The sequence below is a fragment of the Cryptomeria japonica genome, chromosome 7 (genome assembly GCF_030272615.1).
Source record: "Cryptomeria japonica chromosome 7, Sugi_1.0, whole genome shotgun sequence".
NCBI lineage: Eukaryota > Viridiplantae > Streptophyta > Pinopsida > Cupressales > Cupressaceae > Cryptomeria > Cryptomeria japonica.
In genome coordinates, this window is record NC_081411.1 from 295,548,433 (window position 1) to 295,571,494 (window position 23,062).

Here is a 23,062-nt window from a genome sequence, read left to right on the forward strand (position 1 = left end):
CCCTCTATTTTTTTTTAAGTGTTTTTTTTAATTATTTATTATTACTTAGTATTTTAAGTAAAGTTAAAACTTGATTTTGGGGGTGTCCATTGCGTGCAAAAAAAAAGGATATGCTTATTAATATAAGTTTATTTTAAGTAATATTTTGTAGTATAAAAATGAGTTGGGATTTTTATTTTAGTAAATAATGTTTAAAAAAAAAAGGGGATAAATGTATATATTAAAATATATGCTAATATAGATAACATCTATTTAGCATATATTATTAATTATATATATAGATTTTTTGGGCTTTAATAAAGCAATGACTTTCATTGTATTTTTAAATCGAATGATAATTAATTATATGATAATGAGTAAATCAAATGGAGGTAATGGTCTTTTAATTTTAAATGTATGCAATAAAAGCTTGATTTGCTCAGAAATGATTTTTCCATTTCTTCATTCACTCTTAATGTAATTTGTCCTTTATAGTAAAAGGGTAATTTTTGTGTTGTTGGAGAAGGGGCTAGATTATTGTTGTAAACCAACTCGTCATTAGTGTTTCTCTAAGGATTAATTAATCTGTTTAGATGCTTAAGTCAACTTGAGAAAATGTTGTAATTACCCGTTAAGGCTAGAGCACGACCTATTATTTTGGTAATCGAAGCATCTGTTATAGTAGCACGTCTTGCTAGGTTTGTTTTGGACTCTGTCATCTGTTTACTTGTGTTGGTCATAGCCGGATTACGTCCCTAGTTAGAGTGTCATCAGTCATTAGAACCTGTATTTGCTTTGAAGTGTTTAGTTGGATCCGCTTTAGAAGGGATCATTATGTAAATTCCGACCGAGGTGTCTTTTGTATATTGGTTGTGTTCGCCTAAGAGGCAAAGATGTAAAAGACATGTAAATTATGTACTCCTAACGATATAATACCAAAGGGGTCTTGTAGTTGAGCAGACCCAGAGATGTAGCCCTTTAGGGGTGAACTCCGAGATCATATCTGTGTTATGCGATGTTTTAGCTTCCTTTGTTTCATGCTTTAAGTTATCATGTATGGTTGTTATCTTGTAAAGTGTACGATGGGAAATTAATGAATTTAAATCTAAGTGCATAAAATTATTCATCTTGACAAATGTAGTAATCAGGTTCACAAAAGATTGTAATTAAGATTATGGAAAAGTATTTTGATAATGTTAATTAAAAGTAGTAATAGTGGAAAGAATCTTGCTGGGTTACATCATTGGATTAACTTGTTATTAAGCATGTAAATTGAACGAATGTGAATGGAAAACAAAGTTAGAATTAATGTTATAATTCCTAGATTGAAATCTAAAGGATGAACATCATATAGGTATTTACCCCTTTATCTTAGTAAATGAGTATTGCCATGTTAATTGAATTTCACTATATTGGATGAATTTATTTAGTTATTTATGTTGTAATCTTATCAAATAATCCCTACCAAATTAACTTGATAATTGGGTGAACTCAACTATTTATCCATCATTATAACCCTAATAAAAGAATCTCTTTATGATTGCTAAAATTGAACTAAATGGGAAGTATTTGTATAGTTGTTTATATCTTAATCTTAGTAAATGTATCTTTTCATATTAACTTCATTTAACTAAAAGGAGTGAGATGCAATAAGATAGTTATATTCTAATCCTAATGGAAGAACGTCACTATGAACTTATATTTTAATCCTGTAATGATGAATATCTTCTTGCTAACTATATCTTAATTTAAAGGATGAACTCATGTGTTCCTAATACCTTTTCACCTTAATGAAATTAGTCTATTTATTTGCATTATTAAAACTTCAATGAATGAACTCTATGGTTACTCACATTTTATCCTCCATAAAAGAACTATGACTCATTAGTTGGTTAAGCTTGAATTTCAAATGAAGGGTCCTCACTTTATTAATGGAAGTTTAATCCTTAATGAACGAATCTCAACTTATTAACCATACTTTTAATATTTAAGAAAGATATCAAATGTGGGTGATTATCTTAAAACCAAATAAATGAACTTCGTATATTAAACGCATTGAACCTTAAGGAAGGCCTCTTAAATTAATTAGGTGTTAATGTGCATTGAGTAAATAACCTCACAACGGCCTCCTAACCACCCAAAGTAAATGAATGCTTTCTAAAATTCTAAGACATCAAATAATTGAACATATATATAACCATGTCGGATGCATTATCTCGTAATTAAGTTATCCAGCTTAATTGGATTGATTGACGCAAGTTGAGTTAGGTGTAAGGTTATGTAATCGCGTTGGGAAACTCCTTAGGATCATTTAGCCTTCCGCTGTGCTATCTAAGTTTTTGTTAACTCTAGTTTATATTGAGGTTGTGACTTATCAGTAATACTCTTAACTATTATAACAAAAAAAAAATATTTACACTCTATTTGAGTGTTTTTAACTTAAACCCTTAGGGGTTTCCTGGTGGGGCATTACAAAGATGAATCTTTCTTGAAACCAGACGCTTTGATCATGTTTGTCTTATACAAGATGAATCCTTCCTGAAACCAGACTGAATCTAGATCTTATCAATCGAATCGAATCAAATCTATCGGGAAATCAATCTCACAAAACTCCAAAGATCAATTACCTCAATTGATTTCCTGAGGGGGCATCACCATACCGCAATCTATCAATCAAGAGCTGGGGCATCCTATCAAACCAATATCAACATCAAAACAAGATTATTCTTTGAATCAACGCGTCATCACACCTCGCTTCAAAGAGGGGCAAAATGTAAACACTTAAAAATAATTATTTTAATTATTTTTAATGCCTCACATAATTAATTAATTAATTATGTTAATTCAAATTCTCCTCAATATTAATTAAATATAATTAATATTGTCACTATAGCATGTGATTGATTTATTTAATAAATCAATCCCTTTCTTTATTCTTCTAAAAAAATCAAATCCTCACAAATCTTCCTCTTAGCTAATTAATTTCAATTAATTAGTTAACCTACATGATTCCTACAAATCATCTTCTTAATTCATCATTAACCTAATAAATTCTTCTCGAAACTCCCTAAACTCACTTAACATTATTCTTCTAATTTTTTAATCCCTCCACTCATTCTCTCTCCTAGTTAAATTATCTTAATGCCACCTAACATTTCCTCTAATCCCCCTCTTAATGAATCGTTAATGGCTAATCGTCATGATTAGCCACAAAGTCAACTCCTTGCTTTTAAATAATCTTTTCCTAGGTGAATGTAAGATTTTTAAAATCCCACATTCCTTTAGGTATTCCTTCTCTCAAGGAATTTTTAATTCCTTTTTATTCCTCCAATCCCCACAATATCCTTTTTGGGAGAATTTTTTAATTCCTCCAATGCACCTTGTGGAGTGTGGATAAACGAAATGCCTTTAAGGCATATTTCTTGGTCTCCACACCCTCTCTTGGAGCTTGTGTGGCTCACAAGTAAATCTTAGCCCTTCATCTCGAATCCATCCTAGGCATCCATTTTTCTCTCCTCTTCCTATAAATAAAAGGGCTCCATCCCTTCATTTGAACATCTCAAAATCCAGTAAGCTTATGCTGCCCTTTTGAGCCCAGGAAATCATCTTGGCAGCTTCATCATTTTCATCCTTATCATCCTCCTGAAATCCATTTCATGTTGTGCATATCATTGGAGAGCCATCCACATCCAACAATCAAAGGAGAACATCAAGTGGAGCATTATCAAGGGGTGCCTTCACTTCATCAAGCTCAGTATGAAGGAGAAGGTAAAATAGCAAGGTAAAATGGTCTTTTCATGCTATTTTAGCATTTTGCAGGTTTATTTTGTTATATTTTGATCATTTAACCTTCTAATCTATTTTCCCCTCTTCAGTATTATGTTTTAGGTGGCCAACCTAATTTTTTAGGTCCAGGGTTTATATAAATATGATGTAAGATCTCTTTGTAGATCATCGAATGGTCATGGTTATGGGATTATCTGTGTGCAAACAAAGTTGTAATCATAACCAGAGGTTTTGGTTGATCATAGGTCATCAAATTGGGTTTGTGTAAGAGGTTTAAGACCTTTGGCATTGAGCTTATTCAAAACTATACTCAGGCATAGGAGGTGCTATTCTTGCAGTTCAAACTTCTTTTCAAATTGTAGTTCAAAGATTTATTGTAGTCATTGAGGCTCCTTTTATGATGAGCAGTGCGCTCTAGGAAGTGTGCTTTCCTGCATGTGCAGGCTCCTTATATGTAATATTTATTCATTTGATCAGTGTATTGTGGCTCACCAATCCCACCATGGTTTTTCCTCTTTTAGGTTTTCCACATATAAATCTATGTTGTTATGGTGTTCATCTTTGTGGTTGCATTATTACTTGTTGTTATTTACTTTTATGCATATCGGTTACTAAGTTGTTGTGCTAATAAGGTTAAAATTAATCATACCATTAGAACACTGATTCACTCGCCTCTCTCAGTGTTCTTGGATTCCAACAATTTCTAACTAAGGCATTCGCTTTAGGGGAAGGTAAATTGATGACAAATCTTGCATTGCCCGTGGTAGTGGTTTGAAAGCCTATTTCAGACATTGGAGAAGTCAGTTTGAAGGATAACCAGCAAAGATTTGTTGGATCTTGGATCTGGTTTGGTTTACCGGTAAGACACCTTATGAGTTATGGTTTTGTCATACACCTACAGTTAAGTACTTCAAAATCTTTGGTAGTAAATGCTATATCAAAACATATGATCCCATTGGAAAGTTTGATCCTAGATGTGATGAAGGGATATTTCTTTGTTATTCAAATGAAAGAAAAGCATATAGATGTTATAACAAAAGATTACAAAAAATTGTGTAGTGCTAATGTCAAGGTGGATGAGTAGTGGAAATTATCATAATTGATCTAGTAGTGCCTGCACCAGAACAAAATGTTGAACTAGTTACCCCGATAGTATCAGAAAATTCAACTGTAACTAAAGATCAGAGAAGAGGAACAAAAAGTCAGAAGACTCCCACATATGAAAGGTTGAATCATTCAGAAAATCAGATCATTGGAGACAAGAGCAAAGGAGTAAAGACAAGAAAAAGGTTGGTAGCTGAAGAGGTATGCTTAATTTCTCAAATTGAACTGGCATCACTTGTTGAGGCATATAAGAATGAATGTTGGATGAAAGCTATGGAAGAGGAATTGGATCAGATAGAAAAGAACAACACACGGACTTTCATTCCTCGACCTAAAATAAGAATGTTATTGGAACTAAATGGGTTTTTAGGAATAAATTGAATGAATATGGATAAGTTGTGAGGAACAAGGCTAGATTGGTTTGTAAAGGATATTCTCAAAAGGAAGGAATTGATTATGATGAAATTTTTTGCTCTGGTAGAAAGGGTTTTCAGATATTTGCAAGGAACAACTAAGTATGGTTTATGGTATCCTAAAGATGATGACTTTACACTATGTGCATATACAGATGAATATTGGGTTGGAGATATAGATGACTCAAAAAGTACATCTAGTGGAGCTTTCTTTCTTGGAAAAAAACTTATTTCATGGATAAACAAGAAACAATCATGTACTTCTTTATCTACTGCTGAAGTTGAGTATGTTGTTGCTGCTACTAACTGTACACAAATTTTATGGATAAAGAAAATGTTGAAATACATAAGGATAGACTGTGATGAACCAATAGTTATTCACTATGATAACTCTACTGCTATTGACATATTAAAGAATCCGGTATTTCATTCAAAGACAAAGCACATATCAATCAAGTATAACTTTTTGAAGGAAAAGGTAGAAGAAAATGAAGTCAGATTGGTTTATGTGAATACTAAAGAGCAAATTGCAGACATCTTCACTAAGTCTTTTCCTAGGGAATCATTTGAGTACTTTAGTGACAGATTTGGGGTCTCTACCCCTTTAGTAGGGACTTAAGTGATGTTGATTAACATCAGTCTGATATGAATTAATAGAACTATTATTCATTCTGGATTGATGAGATGGTGCTACTACTCAGGGGGAGTAGTTAGTTGTGTGGTTTAGAGGATCTATGGTTTTTCTTTGATGTTTATGTCAGATTTGTGGCATTGATGACAAAGGGGGAGAGATATTCATGTGAGAAAGAGAGATAAATAAATATATCAGTCACAGGGGGAGTTTGGTCTATGGATGGTTAATTGGTTCAGAGCTTCACTAATATATCATTTGTGGGAGATTGTTGGATGTCTTCCATTGGGGAAGACTTGTTTGGCATTTCTTAGCACTTTGATGTTTTCACATATAGTGTTGTCATCAATGCCAAAGGGGGAGATTGTTGGCAATATGAAGGAATTGATTATGTGTTGCATTCATGTTTGTCATTGATGTCAACACTAGCTTATTTGGTTGTCTACCAGGTTCCGGTAGAATGGTTGGTTTGTGATGTTGATCAGGAGATCAATCTCCGATATGTTCTGAATGGTGGAATTGGTTTGGTTTGGTCATTTAGATGTGTGTCACATTCAATTGGCTCAAGATTTCATGCTCTAGAAGCTATCATATGTTCTAGTAAGCCTTTTGGTTACTGGTAAGGGTTTTATCGGTAGAGCTTCATTGAAAATATTTTAATAGATTCGATAAGTGGTGTTGGTGTGGCTTCTAGAAGGTTCTCAGGATGTTGATGCTTATCATGTTCGCATTCCAGTTGATTGGTGGTGTTGCATTTGACTTATGGTGACCTGTTTTAGGTTTGGTGCTATTTTGTCCTAAGTTATGGACCGGTTTGTGTAATGTGTTGGTGGATGATCCCGATGCATTACCGGTTGGATTTGTTGTTTCGGTCTTAGGCCAACTTGGGTTATCATTGGTTTGCGGGTTTATGTAATGGATTGATTGTATTATCTTTTAGGTGGCTGACCTAATTTCTTATGTCCAGGGTTTGTATAAATATAATGTAAGATCTCTTTCTAGATCATCGGATGGTCATTGTTATGGAATTATCTATGTGTGAATAAAGTTGTAATTATATGCAGAGGTTTTGATTGATCATAGGTGATCGAATTGGGTTTGTGTAAGAGGTTCTAGACCTTCGGCATTGAGCTTAACCGAAACTATACTAAAGCATAGGAGATGCTATTCTTGTAGTTCAATCTTCTTTCTAGATTGTAGTTTGATGATTTATTGTAGTCAGTGAGGCTCCTTTTGTGATGAGTAGTGAACTCTAGGCAATGTGCCTTCCTGCATGTGCAGACTCCTTTATGTAATATTTATTCATTTGATAAGTGGATAGATATTGTGGGTCACCAATCCCGCTATGGTTTTTCCTCTTTGAGGTTTTCCACGTATAAATTTATGGTGTTATGGTTTTAATCTTTGTGGTTGCATTATTACTTGTTGTTATTTGATTTTATGCATACTGATTACTAAGTTGTTGTGATAATAAGGTTAAAATTAATCATACCAGTAGAACACTGATTCACCCCCCCTCTCAGTGTTCTTGGATTCCAATAGTAAAACAGTTTATGGATACAACAGTTGAAATGAAGAATCAGAGAATGACACAAGAAGCCTTGGATGCTTGTGCCAAGTTAGGCACAATACTTGATGAAAATGATTTGACTCATGACTTACAAAGATATAACAAAGATGGTGTAAGAGCAAGTCAAACCCAAAGGCCCCCCAAGGAGGAGATTTTGTACCAAGAGCAAATGGTGGATGACAAAATTTCAAAACATATGGAAACCCGTTATATCAAGGATATAACCAAAACCATGGACCAGGTAATTCTTCCCATAACCAAAACCCTCCTCAATGTAATCCATACAATCAAACCCCTCCTCAATACAATTTGTACAATCAAACCTGCCCTAAACAACAATATAATCCATACAATCAGTTTTCCCAACATTAACAATTTCAACCATATTACAACCAAGCACCTCCTTTCACCTATCCCCATGGTAACAGAAACCAAGGCCAATATTATGGAAGTCAATTTCAAACACATCTAGGGCATAATGCTTTAGGTGGATTTATGAATAGTGACTAGTACAAGCAGTTTGATTTTTCAGGAGTCATAGCTTACCCAGACCCTATCTCAAATGACTCGAGAAGTGTTATTCCAAAATTCATAGGGAACGATGCCATAAAAGGGGAAAAGCATTGTAATGCATTTGATACTGTGGTAGAGGATTTTGGATTTCCACCTGAAGATGTTAAAATGAGATTATTTATGTAGACACTAACTGAGGATGTAAAAGATTGGCATAGAACATTACCAAATGCTTCAATCAGTAGCCTAGGAAAATTCAAAAGACTCCTTTTGGAGAAATACAAATATCAAAATAGCCCTGAATTTACCTTACATGAAATTATGATAATACAAAAGGGACATAATGAGTCAATAGTTGAATTTAACAAAAGCTTCAATAAGGTGCTAAACGAAATTCCATGGCACATGAAGCCAACGAATGAAGTAAGTGTCCTCCACTATATAAATGCATTTGGCAACAAGACTAACTATGAGATCAGATCCAAGAATCCATCTACCGTACAAGATGATCAAAAGATGGCTATTAGTATAGATAATAATAGAAAGGATGTTGGTAGGATCAGAAAAAAGGATGATGCAAGACTGTATAATCCAAAAATTCCTCAACAAAACAAGGAAGAAAACAAGTTTTATAAGGTGTTGAATGCCTTGAAAGATCTATCTTTGAAAGTAGGTAAAAATGATAGACCACAATTCTACAAACATGATAGACCAAAACTTCATGATATGCCATACAACACAAATTGGAAGGATGAGAAACTAGAATTTCCAAAACATAATTCTAATAGGGATATACCTAATCCTCTTAGTAAAGGAAATCACATGATAGAGGAGAGTCCTTAGTGCAATGTATGAAATCTACCACACTATCTACTGCAATATGTTGTGGCTCAAAGTTTGCAACATGAAGAAGCAACATATGATCAATATGACCTTGAGCAATCGCTGAACACATTATCAATTCAACCTTTTGGTGGGGTGGATGATTATGAATGTGATGTAAATAATAGAAGATATAATCAACAATGTTGCATGGAACAAGTATTTTCAAACCATGAGGAAGAGGAATTCTCAAGGCTAAGAAAGCCTCTAGAAAATTAACGGAGGGCATTGACTATTGCAGTTGTGGCTCAGGAAAGAAGCAATTACAATATAAGAAATAGAGTTGTGAATCTAGATCAGGGCAAACCTGCAAGTCTATTCGTAAGATAGAAAGATTTAAAAACTAAGTCATTAGCCACAACAGTAACCAAGACACAAGATGGAGACATGGCCAAAACAAAAGTATTTAACACTAAATTGGTCAAGTCATTAAGGAATGAAAATATTGAGAAGGAAGAATCAATAAAACCTACGTCAACTTCAAACACCTCATCTTTTGACATCACTATGCTGGTAATTTGGAGGAATTGATTATGTGTTTCATTAATGTTTTTTATTGATGTCAGTAGACACCTAAAATTGTCCTGTCTAATTAAATAAATATTTTTATTTATTTAATTATTTAAGCCTAATTCTTCTATTATTTAAATAAATCTTCATTTATTTAATTAATTCATTTATCCTTTTCTAGCCCTCTTTTCCTCATTTAAATAAATACTTTTATTTATTTAAATTATCCCTTTTCCTAAATTAAATAAATATTTTATTTATTTAATTGATCCAATTTCCTCTATTAATTAAATAAATCTTTATTTATTTAATTAGTTCATTAGCCTTTTCTACCTATGACACATGTCATTCATCTCTTAATTCCTACACTACCTACCCTCTCATTATTTTCTTATTTCTTCTACCTACCCTTTAATCCTAGCCAACTATCTATCTTTTACACCTCTTAATCTTATCCCTCCATTTATTACAATGTCTTCTATATAAGAGGATGCTTCTCTCATTATCAACCTCCCAAGCATTTTTATCAATCTTATGCAATCAAGCCTTTTTGCAATCAAGCTATCAACCACATTTTTGTTCTTTGTTGAGCTCTTTTGCACACATAAAATTTGAGAGAAAATATATCAAGCAAGATCAATGGAGATAGAAAGAATGGAGATTCAAACCCTAGTGGACATGTGATGGTATAATCTTTGTGATTTTGTTGATTTGCATTTTCTTAGGTAATCTTCATATGTTATGGTGGATCTTTCTTGTTGTTAGGCTAGGGTTTTGTGGTTGAATCTATTTTAGTCTTTCAATATTGTTATTTCCATTTTTACCATAAACAATGTCAACACTAGCAGTTTTGGTTGTCTATCGGGTTCCGGTAGAGTGGTTGGACTTTGATATTGATCTGGAAATCATCTCCGGTATGATTCAGTTTGTGATATTGGTTTGGATTGGTTATTCATGTGTTCCTGATGCATATCACACTCAGTTGGTTTTGGATATGGTGATTTGGAAGCTATCATATGTTCTAGTAAGCCTTTTGGATACCAGTAAGGACTTTACTGGTAGTGCTTCGTTGAAGATATTTTGATGAATCTAATAAGTGGTGTTGGTGTGGCTTCTAGAAGGTTGTCAGGATGCTGATGGTTATAGTCTTCATGTTCCATTTATCTGGTGGTGTTTCATTTGGCTTATAGCAACCTATTTTAGGTTTGTTCTTATTCTGCTAGGTTATGGACCAATTTATGTAACATGTTGGTGGATGCTCTCGATACGTTACCAATTGGATTTATTGATTAGATAATATTATTTTGGTCTCAAGATGACTTGGATTATCATTGGTTTATGGGTTTATGTAATGGATTTATTGTATCATCTTTTAGAGGGCCGACCTAATTGTTTAGGTCCCAGGTTGGTACAAATATGATTTAAGATCTATTTGTAGATTGTGGTATGGGATTATGGTTATGGGATTATTTGAGTGTGAATAAATTTGTAATCATATGTAGAGGATTTGGTCGATCATAGGTGATCGAATTGGGTTTGTGTAAGAGATTTTATACCTTTAGTATTGAGCTTAACTGGAACTGTACTTAGGCATAGGAGATGTTATTCTTGCAGTTCATTCTTATTTCTAGATTGTAGTCTGGATTTATTTTGTAGTCAGTGAGGCTCCTTTGTGATGAGCAGCGTGCTCTAGGTTTTTTCCTTCATGTGCACGCCCCTTATTGTAATCACATAATTACTACAGAAGTATTATCTGACTGTGGGTAGGCTTCCCATCATGGTTTTTCCCTTTACCAGATTTTCCACATACAAATCTTGGTGTTATGTGTTGTGGATGCATGGTATTTGGTTTATGGTTTATGTTTGTGCTTAATTTATATATCTTTTATTCCGATATTTGGTTTATGCATCCCGATAAAATGTTTTGTGTGCTTAAAGTTTCATAATTTATTAACAACTGATTCACCACCCCCCCTCACTCTCAGTTGTTCACTGGTTATCCTTACACACTAATGCATTATTACAAATGAAAGTTTTAGTCCCCTTGTTGGAGATAATGAAATTCCTTTAATACAGAGAGAAGACCATGAAGATGACAACTATTGTTCCCAAATATTCACATAAGGAACAGAACCGTCAAGGTCAAACAAAGAAGAAGGAAGAAGAAGTTGCACCTGTGGTTCATAAATAGACCCCTTTTATATGACTTTGATGATTAACAATATGTTAGTAAAAAAATGTATGCTAGATTCAGGAGTTACTATGAATATTATGCCTTTTGAAGCGATGAAAGAGTTAGGAATGTGGGTGGATACTACCTATGGAAAATTTTATGTTATGGACAATATGTCTATCCCAGTGGTGGGTATCATGAAAGATGTGGAGTTTAAGATTTCTTCTTTCCATGGGGCCTCATATAAGATAGATATAATAGTGATAGATGTTCCCCCTAACTATGGGATGCTATTGTCTAGACAATGGTCAAGCTTGGTAGGAGGCCATTTTCAATTAAACTTGTCATATGCTACTATATCAGTGAATGGGAAAGAAGTGAGAGTGGAGAGGGAAACAAGATCCTCCTACATTATTAACGATAAGACCCTAATCAAATAACTTGTTTCTACCATTCAAAAATGCAAAATTTCACAGTCCTATTGACAAAACTTGAGATGAAAAATATAGACTACATTAGCATTAGTTCCCATGGGAGTGTGAATCAAATATGGTAGATGTATTTGATGGAGCTTACAACAAGGAGGGAAATGGACCAGGGATTGTCTTTATTTCACCAAAGGGGAAAACATTCAAATAGTCATTTATTCTATTATTTGAATGCACCAATAATACATCAGAATATGAGGCCCTCTTGTTGAGATTAAACCTAGCATCTAGATATGGGATAAAGCTCCTAAGTGTATATGGAGATTCAGAATTAATTATTTCACAAATCAGGTCCAAGTATACCACTAAGAATGCTAGACTAAGGAGATATAGGAATGAAGTTTGGGATACTATTGAATGCTTTGATTCCTTTTTGATAGAAGGGGTTGATAGATCCCAAAATCACATGGAAGATTTTTTAGCAAATGTGGCTATCAAACAAGATGATATAACATGTGATGGTGTATCTAAAGTTGAAGTTAAGCCTAGACCTTTTTTCCCAAACAACATATGCAATGTCCAAGTTTTGTAAGATGATAACACTGTACTAAAGTTCCTACATTGTATAGACAAGTATGAATCTCAAGAGATCGACTTCAATGCTTATGTGGAGGAGACTGATGGAAAAGAGACTATATTCAAGAAGGAAGTTGTCCAGCTGAAAATGAACAAGATCCCTAAAGGTTTGGTCACCTTGGAGAGGATTTTTGACAAAGATGACATAATAGAAACAAAGGCAACACCAATTAAATATGGTGATGTTGAAAAGGTGAATCTTGGAACAGAAAATTCACCAAAAAATGTGCTCATTGGAAAGAGGCTTACACCAAAGATAAGAAAAAAATTGATAGCGCTATTGAGGAAATATAGGCATGTGTTTTCTTGGTCATATCATGATTTTTAAGCATATAGAGATGATCTATTTCAGCATGGGGCCCCACTAAAGCTTGATGAAAAACCATTCAAACAAAAACAGAGACCCATCAATCCTACCTTATTGCCTAAAATGCATGAAGAGATAATAAAAATGAAAGAAGAATGGATAATCAAGCCAATTAGATATTCAACATGGGTTTCAAATCTTGTGCCAGTACTGAAGAAGAATGGTGATATGAGACTGTGTGTTGATTTGAGAAATCTGAACATATCATCCCTACAAGATAATTACCCATTGCCAAACATGGACACTCTATTACAAAAAGTGACAGGATGTGAGTTATCCATGATGGATGACTTTTCTGGCTACAACCAAGTAAACATTAAAGAATATGAGAAATTTAAGACCGCATTTACCACACCATGGGGGAGTTACGTGTATATAAGGATGCCTTTCAGTCTAACAAATGCAGGGGCCACCTTCCAAAAAACCATGGATGTAGCATTTTCAGGGTTAATCAATGTGATCATGATAGTGTATCAGGATGATTTCACTACATACTCAAAGAGAGCTGAAGATCTTTTTGACCACCTTGAAAAAATAGTTTTAAAGGCTTTGGAGTACGGTATATCCTTGAATCCCAACAAGTGTCATTTTGGTGTCACGAAAGGGAAGCTATTGGGAGACATAGTATCCAAGGAAGGGGTGAAGATTGACAAGGAGAGAGTTGCCACCATTGATAAAATTACCATTCCTAAAACAGTTAAATCCATACAGTCATTCTTTAGACAAATAAAATTTGTGAGGAGGTTTACCTCTAATTTTGCAGAGATTGTGAAACCTATATCCAATATGTTAAAGAAGGGTGCAAAATTAGATTGGAACAACAAAGCTAGGGATGCATTTGTGGGTATTAAGAAGGAAATTAAGGAAGCTTATATGTTAAAGTCTCCTGATTTCTCCAAGCCATTCCAAATATTCTCTTTTGCTTCTTCTCACACCATGGTGTTGTCATGTTGCAAAAGAATGATGAAGGTCATGAGCGGCCTATTGCATTCTTTAGAAAAGCTTTGCAAGAAGCTGAATTGAAATATGACATCAATGAAAAAAAAGCCCATGTATTGATTAAAGTAGTGAAAACTTTTAGACCATATCTAGTAGGGGCATAAGTTGTGGCATATGTTCATAATGCAACAATTAAGGATATATTCAGACAATCAGAGGTAACTGGTAGGAGATGCAAATGGATAGATAAAGTACAAGAATTTACTATAAACATCCAGATAAAAAAACTAGTAAGGGGACAGGGATTAGCCAAGGTGATGGTTGAATCCAATTTAGAAGTTGCCCAAGTTAATAATGTTATCCTAGAAGATGTTGTCATGAGTATAGAGCATGTTTCTTGGTATTCAAATATTCTTTACTATTTGAAACATAATATGCAGTGTCCTGAAGGTTTAGATGAAAATAAAAAAAGATCACTCAAGTTACAAACAACCAAGTATGTATTAATAAGAGGGGACTTGTATTAGAGAAATATGGATGGCATGTTGTTAGTTTTCCTAGATCAACATCAATCTCAGAAGGCGTTCAAAGGTATGCATGATAGTGTATGTGGAGGATATTTTTTAGTTAAAAGTACTGCCCAAAAGATCCTCAAAGATGATTATTATTGGCCTAGTGTTTTTAGAGATGCATTTACATATGTAAGGAAATGTGAAGCATGTCAAAAATTCTCAGGGTAGTTGAAATTCAAGGAGCCCTACCATTAAGACCAATGCAGGTTAAAGAACCTATTCAACAATGAGGGATTGATTTCATAGGAGAGATCAGAGATAAGTCAAGTGGAGGCCATAGATGGATCTTAGTTGTCGTTGATTACTTTACTAAATGGGTAGAAGCTATCCCTACTAGGCATGCAACAAGTAAGGTGGTAATCAAATTATTTATGAATAATATATTAACTAGATTTAGTGTCCCCTCTAGACTTATAACAGATAATGGTATGTGTTTTAAATATGTTGAGTTTGATGAATTTTCTGAGGAGTATGGCAATACAGTATCATATGCTTCACCATATTATCGCCAAGGAAATGGTCAAGCATATTCGAGAAATTAGAACATTCTAAAAATTATAAGAAGGATACTTGATGACAACAAAAGGGCTTGGGATTGTAAATTGAGCTTAGGTCTATGGGTAGATAGGATTACAACTAAAAAATCCACAGGAAAATCCTCATTTGAGTTGGTGTATGGAAAGAGAGCTATACTTCCATTGGAGAATTTTCTACCATCCTACGAGTTTGTGAGTGAGGAGGAAATGTTGGACCCAATGGAGGAGAGGCCATTATAATTGGTAGAATTAGATAAAATAAGGTGGGAAGCACAGATGCATAATCTTAAAGTCCAAGCTCAGATGAAATATCTTCATGATAAAAAATCAAATGATAGGAAGTTCAATGAAGGAGAATGGGTTCTTATGTGGAATGCCAAGCAACAAGATAAAGGAAAACATGGGAAATTTGAGGCCTTATGGATTGGACCATATGTCATTACAGGCAAGGGAGGCCAAGATTTGTACTATTGACAAAGCATGTCAAGAGAGCAACAAGAATTGCCAGTGCATGGATAATTCTTGAAGCACTTATTTTCTTAAGAAAACGAGATATTTTCCATGCACAGTAGATTAGGATCCATTTCACCATTCCATTTGTACATACCCCAAACTAACATCTTGTTGTCCAATAAATGTGTGTGCCCCCTACTATTTGGTTTGCTTCTCCCAGAGATCATTATGAATTCTTGCAGGTATTTGTTAAATGCCTCATCCTCGAATAGAGCCACTATTGTAACCTCAAAATTTCATACACAAAATAGTTCCTAATGCCCCTGGCTTGTTAGTCATCACCAATATTTTGTATTTGAAATCGCAAAATATTGATGCTACAAAAGTTTTCTTTTACCTAGCATAAAGTCCACACACCACCTTCATTATACCTTGATCCCATATTAGAAATGCCTAGCAGACTCGAGAAAAACCATTGAAATAACCTCTGTTGAGTAACATTTCATATACCTGTCGGGATAACTAACCCCATCTAATAAATCATAATTGTACACTGATATCGGGATAACATTACCGAATAGGAGGTCAAAACTATGTATCAGTTTAGCTAACAAAGGCGAAGTAGAAATTTTGTGTGATATTGATAGAATAACTATCCCAATATTACTATCGATATAGCTCAGTTGAAAAGAAGACTGGGGATGTCTATTGGAGTAACTGTCAAAGATGAAACAACAAAAATTTATACAATCTCGATAGACTAAACTATTCTCATATATGCATTCCATCGGAATTACATACAAATTTGGGACAAGTCTAAAATGTTACCTAGATAATACAAGTTAACATGATAAAGGGAAATAAAATAAAACTTATCGGTGAGTATTATTCAAGCTTATCGCTATAACTAATGAAGTCAAAATAACGAGTTAATAGTGTTAGGGCAATGGAAGTCTCTTTGATGGCAAGTGAATGAAATGATATCGGGAGGTTATCTCGTTCCCATATTTATAACTAGAATATCAAAATCGGGATAACTTGTGGTGATAAGTGGAATTAAAGGTGAGGTTTTCATCAGAGTAACTAATGAAGTCAAAGATACAGTTTTTAGAGACACCGATGGTTAAAGTAATGCCAATAGGCATTATCCGAAAGGTGTTCGACACAGTTAACCCAAAACTAAGAATCAAACTAGGGATGGCTCATCAGCATAGCCTCTTCCAAAGTGACATGAAGAAAAACTAGTTATAACATACATCAGAACATTACTGTATTTATTTGTAGTGGCAACTATAGAAGTGGCACCGAGTTTAGAGACATTAAGTATAAACAAAACAAAGTATGAAATTCCTTTCGAAGTAAATTAAACAAAATTCTAAAAGTGGGCTAAAATTGCATTGACTGGAAACAAAGAAAGGAGTCCCTGTTAAAGAAAATTAAACATAATTTCAGACACGTGATTGACTTCTGAATTTTCCAACTATGTTTAATTTTCTTTTGACAAAAATCCCCATGCGTTGTTTATATGGAGCATGGTGTTGAAACTAATTTGTATTCAATAATCGTAGTAGACCAAATTTAATTGGCCCTGAAAAAGATTTGAATACAAAGCTCTCAAAAAGATTTGAAAACGACGCGCTCAAATATAGCATAGCTGACGTTTTATGACGAATACGGTTGGTTGTGATTTAGACAGAGATATTATTGCCAATATAATAATTTTCTTTACCATTATTTCCAAGCGTGACGACGATGTTATACCAATCGGAAATTGGCCGATAGCAATATTTCCATCACTTCCGAAGTTGTCGAATTTTCAGCCTCGTGCCCAAGAATTCAACATCTTTCGGTGATCATCTATGACTTGGGTTCCATAACATTTCAAGAAAAATTGACAGTTTGCAGCCTTGTGATTATCTAGACTTTAAGGATCAACAGATATGAAGCTATTTAAGAGTAGTTAGATTGGTTTCAATTTCAAGTCTCTCCCCGAGAAGTAAGATTGAGTAGTGAGTATGGAGATTCTATTATTTGTGATTTCATGCCTGCTAATTTTCACAAATTATCAGCAGCTCTACTGTTCAGCGGTTGAAGCACAGAATTTGGGTGACTACATTTTTTCAATCTTTCCTGCTCTTTCTTTTTTTTTTTCCAAAGGTTGAGTTTAAATGATTAAAATATTGGGTTTTCATTATGAAGATCCAAGTTCAATTTTCTATAAAAATATTAGAAATGGAATTCTATTTTCTATAAAAATATCAGAAATGGAATTCTATGTTGGCATTATTGATCAATGTGATAGTTTGTAAATAAAAGTAGATTTTAAGTAACGAATCCTATACTTCTGTAAGTGATTTCTAATATGTTTGCTCATATAGAGTTTATACGAGTCTCAATTCTTGATACAAAAGATATTTGTAATCAATATACAACTCAAAAACTCCTAAGCTTCATAATAGAAATGTAGGTTAAAAATTGAATCATTTACGTTTAGCATATAATACTGATGTGGGACGTTTTATGTTTGTTGTTTCCAGAATATCCATATCCGTTTATGACAGCAGATGCTGCAAAGGCAGCTGCAAGAACATATGATTACATTGTGGTTGGAGGAGGTACAGCGGGTTGTCCTCTGGCAGCAACACTGTCACAGCACTATTCAGTTTTGCTATTGGAGAGAGGAGACTCCCCCTATGGAAATCCCGACATTGAAGCCGTAAAAGGCCTTTTAAAGATTATTGGGGATCCCGCTAAATACCCATTTGTCGCTGAGGGATTTCTCTCAGAAGAGGGAGTGCAGTTGATAAGGGGAAGAGTTCTGGGAGGTGGAACAGCCATTAATGGTGGCTTTTACAGCAGGGCAAGCGCGGAATTCATTCGAAAGATGGAGTGGGATGAGAAACTTGTTAACGAGTCCTATGAATGGGTAGAGGAGGTTGTTGCCTTCAAACCAGACAAGCTTTCTCGTTGGAATTCTGCTTTCCGTAATGCACTTTTGGAAGCTGGAGTGCTTCCTTATCATGGGTATACTGTGGATCATTTTGAAGGCACCAAGATTAGCGCTTCAACTTTTGACAACAATGGAAGGAGACACACAGCTGCAGATCTTCTGCGATATGCGAATCCAGATAACATTGTAGTTCTTCTCAATGCCACAGCCAGCAAAATCCTATTCGATTCCTCATCAGGTACACTTAAAAATTTTCATTTTCATGTTTTGGGTGTTTCCAAATGAAATCTGTTTGTGGAAAGATATTTTTCTCCTTGCCGATAATTGGTTTTTAGTATTTAAATTTTTTAACATATTGTGGTTGACATTCCAGCTTTTAACTCTGATATTCTTTGGTTATTTTAAATTTTCCAATTAAAATAAATAAATTCTATTATCTTCTTTAAATCTATCATAGTTTTAAAAACTGTCTCTTGTAAAAGTTTTGATTCGACTTACTAAATAAAATTTTATTTGTATGTTATGCTATCTACTCGATCTATTTAAGTTGTGTCAATATATGAATATTTAATTCCAGTTAGTTCCTTATATGTTAGTACTTGCAATTGACTAAAGTTTAAGATTCATTTCAATTAGTTGCTTATAGGTTAGTATTTTTTCACTAAGAGGACTTAAATAGTCAAGGAATTTAAGTCTTTTTTTAAAATCTGGTAGACATGATATCTTGTTAAAATGAATGTTTGGGATAAGGGAGAATCTTTCAATTATACTATTTGACTTTTATGAAAGAATACAAGGATATAAAAGAGTGTGTAAGATTAAAGGTACTTACATAACTGAACAATCTAAGATTCATTATCAGACAATTTCTAGTTATTTTGATTTCTTAAATATCATGTCTTGTTAGATTGATTGCTATGGAGAAGTTAAAAATTGTTAGTTTCATATATTGCAAGAATATAAGGATGCAAATGTGCTATAATAATATTGAATACTATGACAATTTCTATCTATTTATTTATCTATCTATATGAATGTAAGATTCATTTTAGAAAGTTGGTAATTATTTTGAACTCATTAGTATTATGTTTTGTTAAGTCGATTGTTTAGAAGAAACTAAAATCCTTCTATTTAATACATTTGATTTTCATATACGACTATAGGTAAAAAATGTTCTATTATAATATTTTTATGGTAATTTATATGTGTACCATAAAAATAAAATTAATAAGAATAGTAGATTTGCTTTGATATGATATTCCGAACATGATTATTTTATTTATTTATTTTCAATTATGAAGTAAAAGATCTTAATTATTTCTATAAAAAGTATGCATGAAATGTTATGTAATTATGAGACTAACATATATTAATTGATTTGATTGTATATTATTTCAATTTATAATATTTTAATATTGTTACATGTGGTTATGCAATAGGAAAATTACACGCTATTGGTGTGGAGTTTGTGAGTACCATTGATGGCCTTCTTCATCAAGTATTCACCAATCACTTATCACCTTGGAGTGAGGTAATTTTGTCAACAGGAAGCATAGGTAGTCCTCAACTTCTCATGCTAAGTGGAGTTGGCCCCTCAGAACAACTTCAAGAATTGAATATCACTGTATATTTAGATTTGAACTTAGTGGGGAAAGAAATGCAAGATGCACCACGGATAACAACCCTTATCAAGTCCCCTGAACCACTTGACATTGCTCAACCACAAATAGTTGGTATATTAGAGAATTCACAAGTCTACATTGAGTCTTTTAGCTTTTTTCAACAAGAAAGTGCCACTGAATATCAGTATCTAGCTTGTATTTTGACCAAGTTGGCTTTACCCCTATCTAGGGGTGATCTTAGACTTAGAAGTAAAAACCCACAAGATATCCCCTTTGTAAGATATAACTACCTCTCTCATGCTTTTGAAGTAGAGGGTTGTATTCATACTGTTAAGATGTTGTCAAATCTTGTCAAGACACATTCTATTCAAGAATTTACATTTGGAGGCAATGGTAACTCCAAAATCCTTCAATTCGTAGGGCCGGAATTACCTCAAAATCTACTAGACAATAAAGAATTGGAAAAGTTTTGTAGGGATACAGCAGAATCATTTTGGCATTTCAATGGAGGATGTGAATTTGGTTCTGTGATAGACAAAAACTTTCATGTGAAAGGCATTGATAGCCTAATGGTTGTGGACAATTCAATCTTCAAGGATAGCCCTGGGACATATCCACAAGCAACTCTCATGATGCTTGGAAGGTAAATTTTTTTTGTTGTAGTTTGTATTATTTTTTAATATTTATAATATTGTTATTGAAAAAATTTCTATGCAACATGTGTAGATATGTGGGAGCTCATATTCTTCAAAAGCGTACACACATCTGTGAATCTTAGACCATTTCCATGTTTTAAAAGATAATGTCATCACAAAGATGGAGCAAGATCATTTTTATTATGAAAAATGTATTGGTTCTTAGCTAGTATCATACTGGGTACATATCATCTCTATGATTCCCACCTCTATAGGGAGACTACTCATCAATATTTTGATCATTTTGATATGACACTAGGACCTTATGTTGATGATATTGTTATTTTATGTGATTGGACTCTGATTTGGCACTTGGTTAGACAGTAATAATATGCATTCTCATGAATGATAATAGTGTTATTTTATGGATGATATAAATTACCTATTTTGATGAGAGACTTGTTATGATTAATGTGATCTAGTTATTATTATGTCATACTATGCATATATGGGTATGATTATGACCACATGTGGATAATTGTGAATTTATGTTTTATGCCAACATTATTTTCTAACGAAGTTAATTATGGATGATAGTGTATGATAAAATGGGATAAATATGACCATAAGATTTTTATTTGTATTATCAAATTGATTTGATTATATGATTTAGCATGTTGGGATAATATTTGTACCAACAAATTGGACCCAAACCAAGTGAGAAGCAATACCCTGAAGTAGTCTTGTGATCCTAAGAATCACCGGCCCAATCTAAATTTGTGTATCCCACCAAGTCAATATCCATGCCTACTACATACTGGATTCCATAATTGTGAGAAACCTAAATATAGTAGAGGAACCACTTAGCTTCTTTCCAATGCAACTCATGTATCTCCTCCATGAATCAAGAGACCATGCCCACAACATATGAAATGTTAGGTCTCGTATGAGTCAAGAAGATAAGACTCCAAACAAGGTGTCGATATAAAGTGCCATCAGTAAAAGATAAAGAGAACGCAGCTTCAAGTTTTACCCCTAACAACAATGGAGTTAGTGCAGGCTTATAGTCAGTCATGCAAAATATAGAGAGAATATCAAGTGCATATTTAGATTGTCTAAGGAGGATACTTGAAGATGGTTGAGTGGTCTTAATCCCTAAGAAGTAATACAAAATACTTGTCTGACATTATAAATCTATCATGTATATTAGTTTTTTCTACCTTGATGGTGGTTGAGTGACTCCCTGCGATCAACAAGTCATCAATATAGAGACCAAAAATGTGAGATTGTCATCCTACTACAAAATGTATATGTTCAGATAAAAGTGGCATCAATTGAAATTAAGTGTCAAACAAAATGAGCCCATCTTAGCATACCAAGCTTGAGGGGCCAATTTTAAGAGCATATAGAGACTTTCAAAGTCAACACACAAGTGACGAATTTTGAATGAACACCTATGGATGCTCCATGTAGATTTCCTCCTGAAGGTGACCGTAAAGAAAGGCACTCATCACATCTATATGATGAAATTCCAAATGATGTATTGTAAATATATCAAGGATAAGTCAAATGGAATTCATCTTAGTAACTAGTGCAAAATTATTAGAGTAGTCAATCCTAGGAACCTGGGAGAATCTATTTTCTACCAAGCAAGCCTTATATTTATGAACTGACCCATTTGCTAAAAATTTTGTTTGATAGACCCACTTTTATCAAACAAATTTCCTTCCCTTAGGAAGAGGGACTAAATCCCATGTGTGATTCCTTTCCAAGGAATTAAGATCATCTTGCACTGCAGCATCCCACACAGGAATACTCGAAGCTTCTAAAAAATACTATGGATTGAAAGTTGAAATAATGAAGAGATGTGGAGCCTACTAAAGTTGTGTTTGTGTTATTTTAGTATGTAATGCATCACCAAGCTAATCACTTGTTGACTCAAATGTTTGTCAAGCCCAAAGAGGAAATGACACTGGATAGTCTGGGGGAGAATCATCAACCTCTTAATAATTACAAGGAGATGAATGCGAATCCTCATCATCATTGTTCAATATGAACTAGAGGAAAAAGATTCCTCATCAAAAGTAGGGGGATTAATATGCTCTAAATAATTATCATCATGATGTAATGTCTCTAATGTCATGGTTCATAGAGAAGTAGTATGAGAAGAATTAGAAGATATCTCCTCAAAATGAACAATTCTCTTAATGAACAACTTGTGAGTGGAGTGATGGAGAAGTCTAGATACCCTTTGACATCATCTAGATACCCAAAACAATATTTAAGACTTTCTCTATGGATCCATAGCCTTGTGTTTCTCTGTTGGAATGTGGACCTATGCAAGATACCCAAACACTCTAAAG

At 33.8% G+C, this 23,062-nt stretch overlaps 1 protein-coding gene across 1 annotated transcript; it reads left to right on the top strand.

Moving 5' to 3' along the window:
• The first annotated feature begins 17,425 nt into the window (after positions 1-17,425).
• Positions 17,426-21,100, top strand: LOC131048599 (protein HOTHEAD). The gene is made up of 4 exons (XM_057982619.2): positions 17,426-17,598; positions 18,030-18,680; positions 19,882-20,707; positions 20,791-21,100. Exons 1-4 carry the CDS (start codon positions 17,508-17,510, stop codon positions 20,840-20,842), a joined length of 1,620 nt encoding a protein of 539 aa, XP_057838602.2. The 5' UTR covers positions 17,426-17,507; the 3' UTR covers positions 20,843-21,100.
• The last annotated feature ends 1,962 nt before the right edge of the window (positions 21,101-23,062 follow it).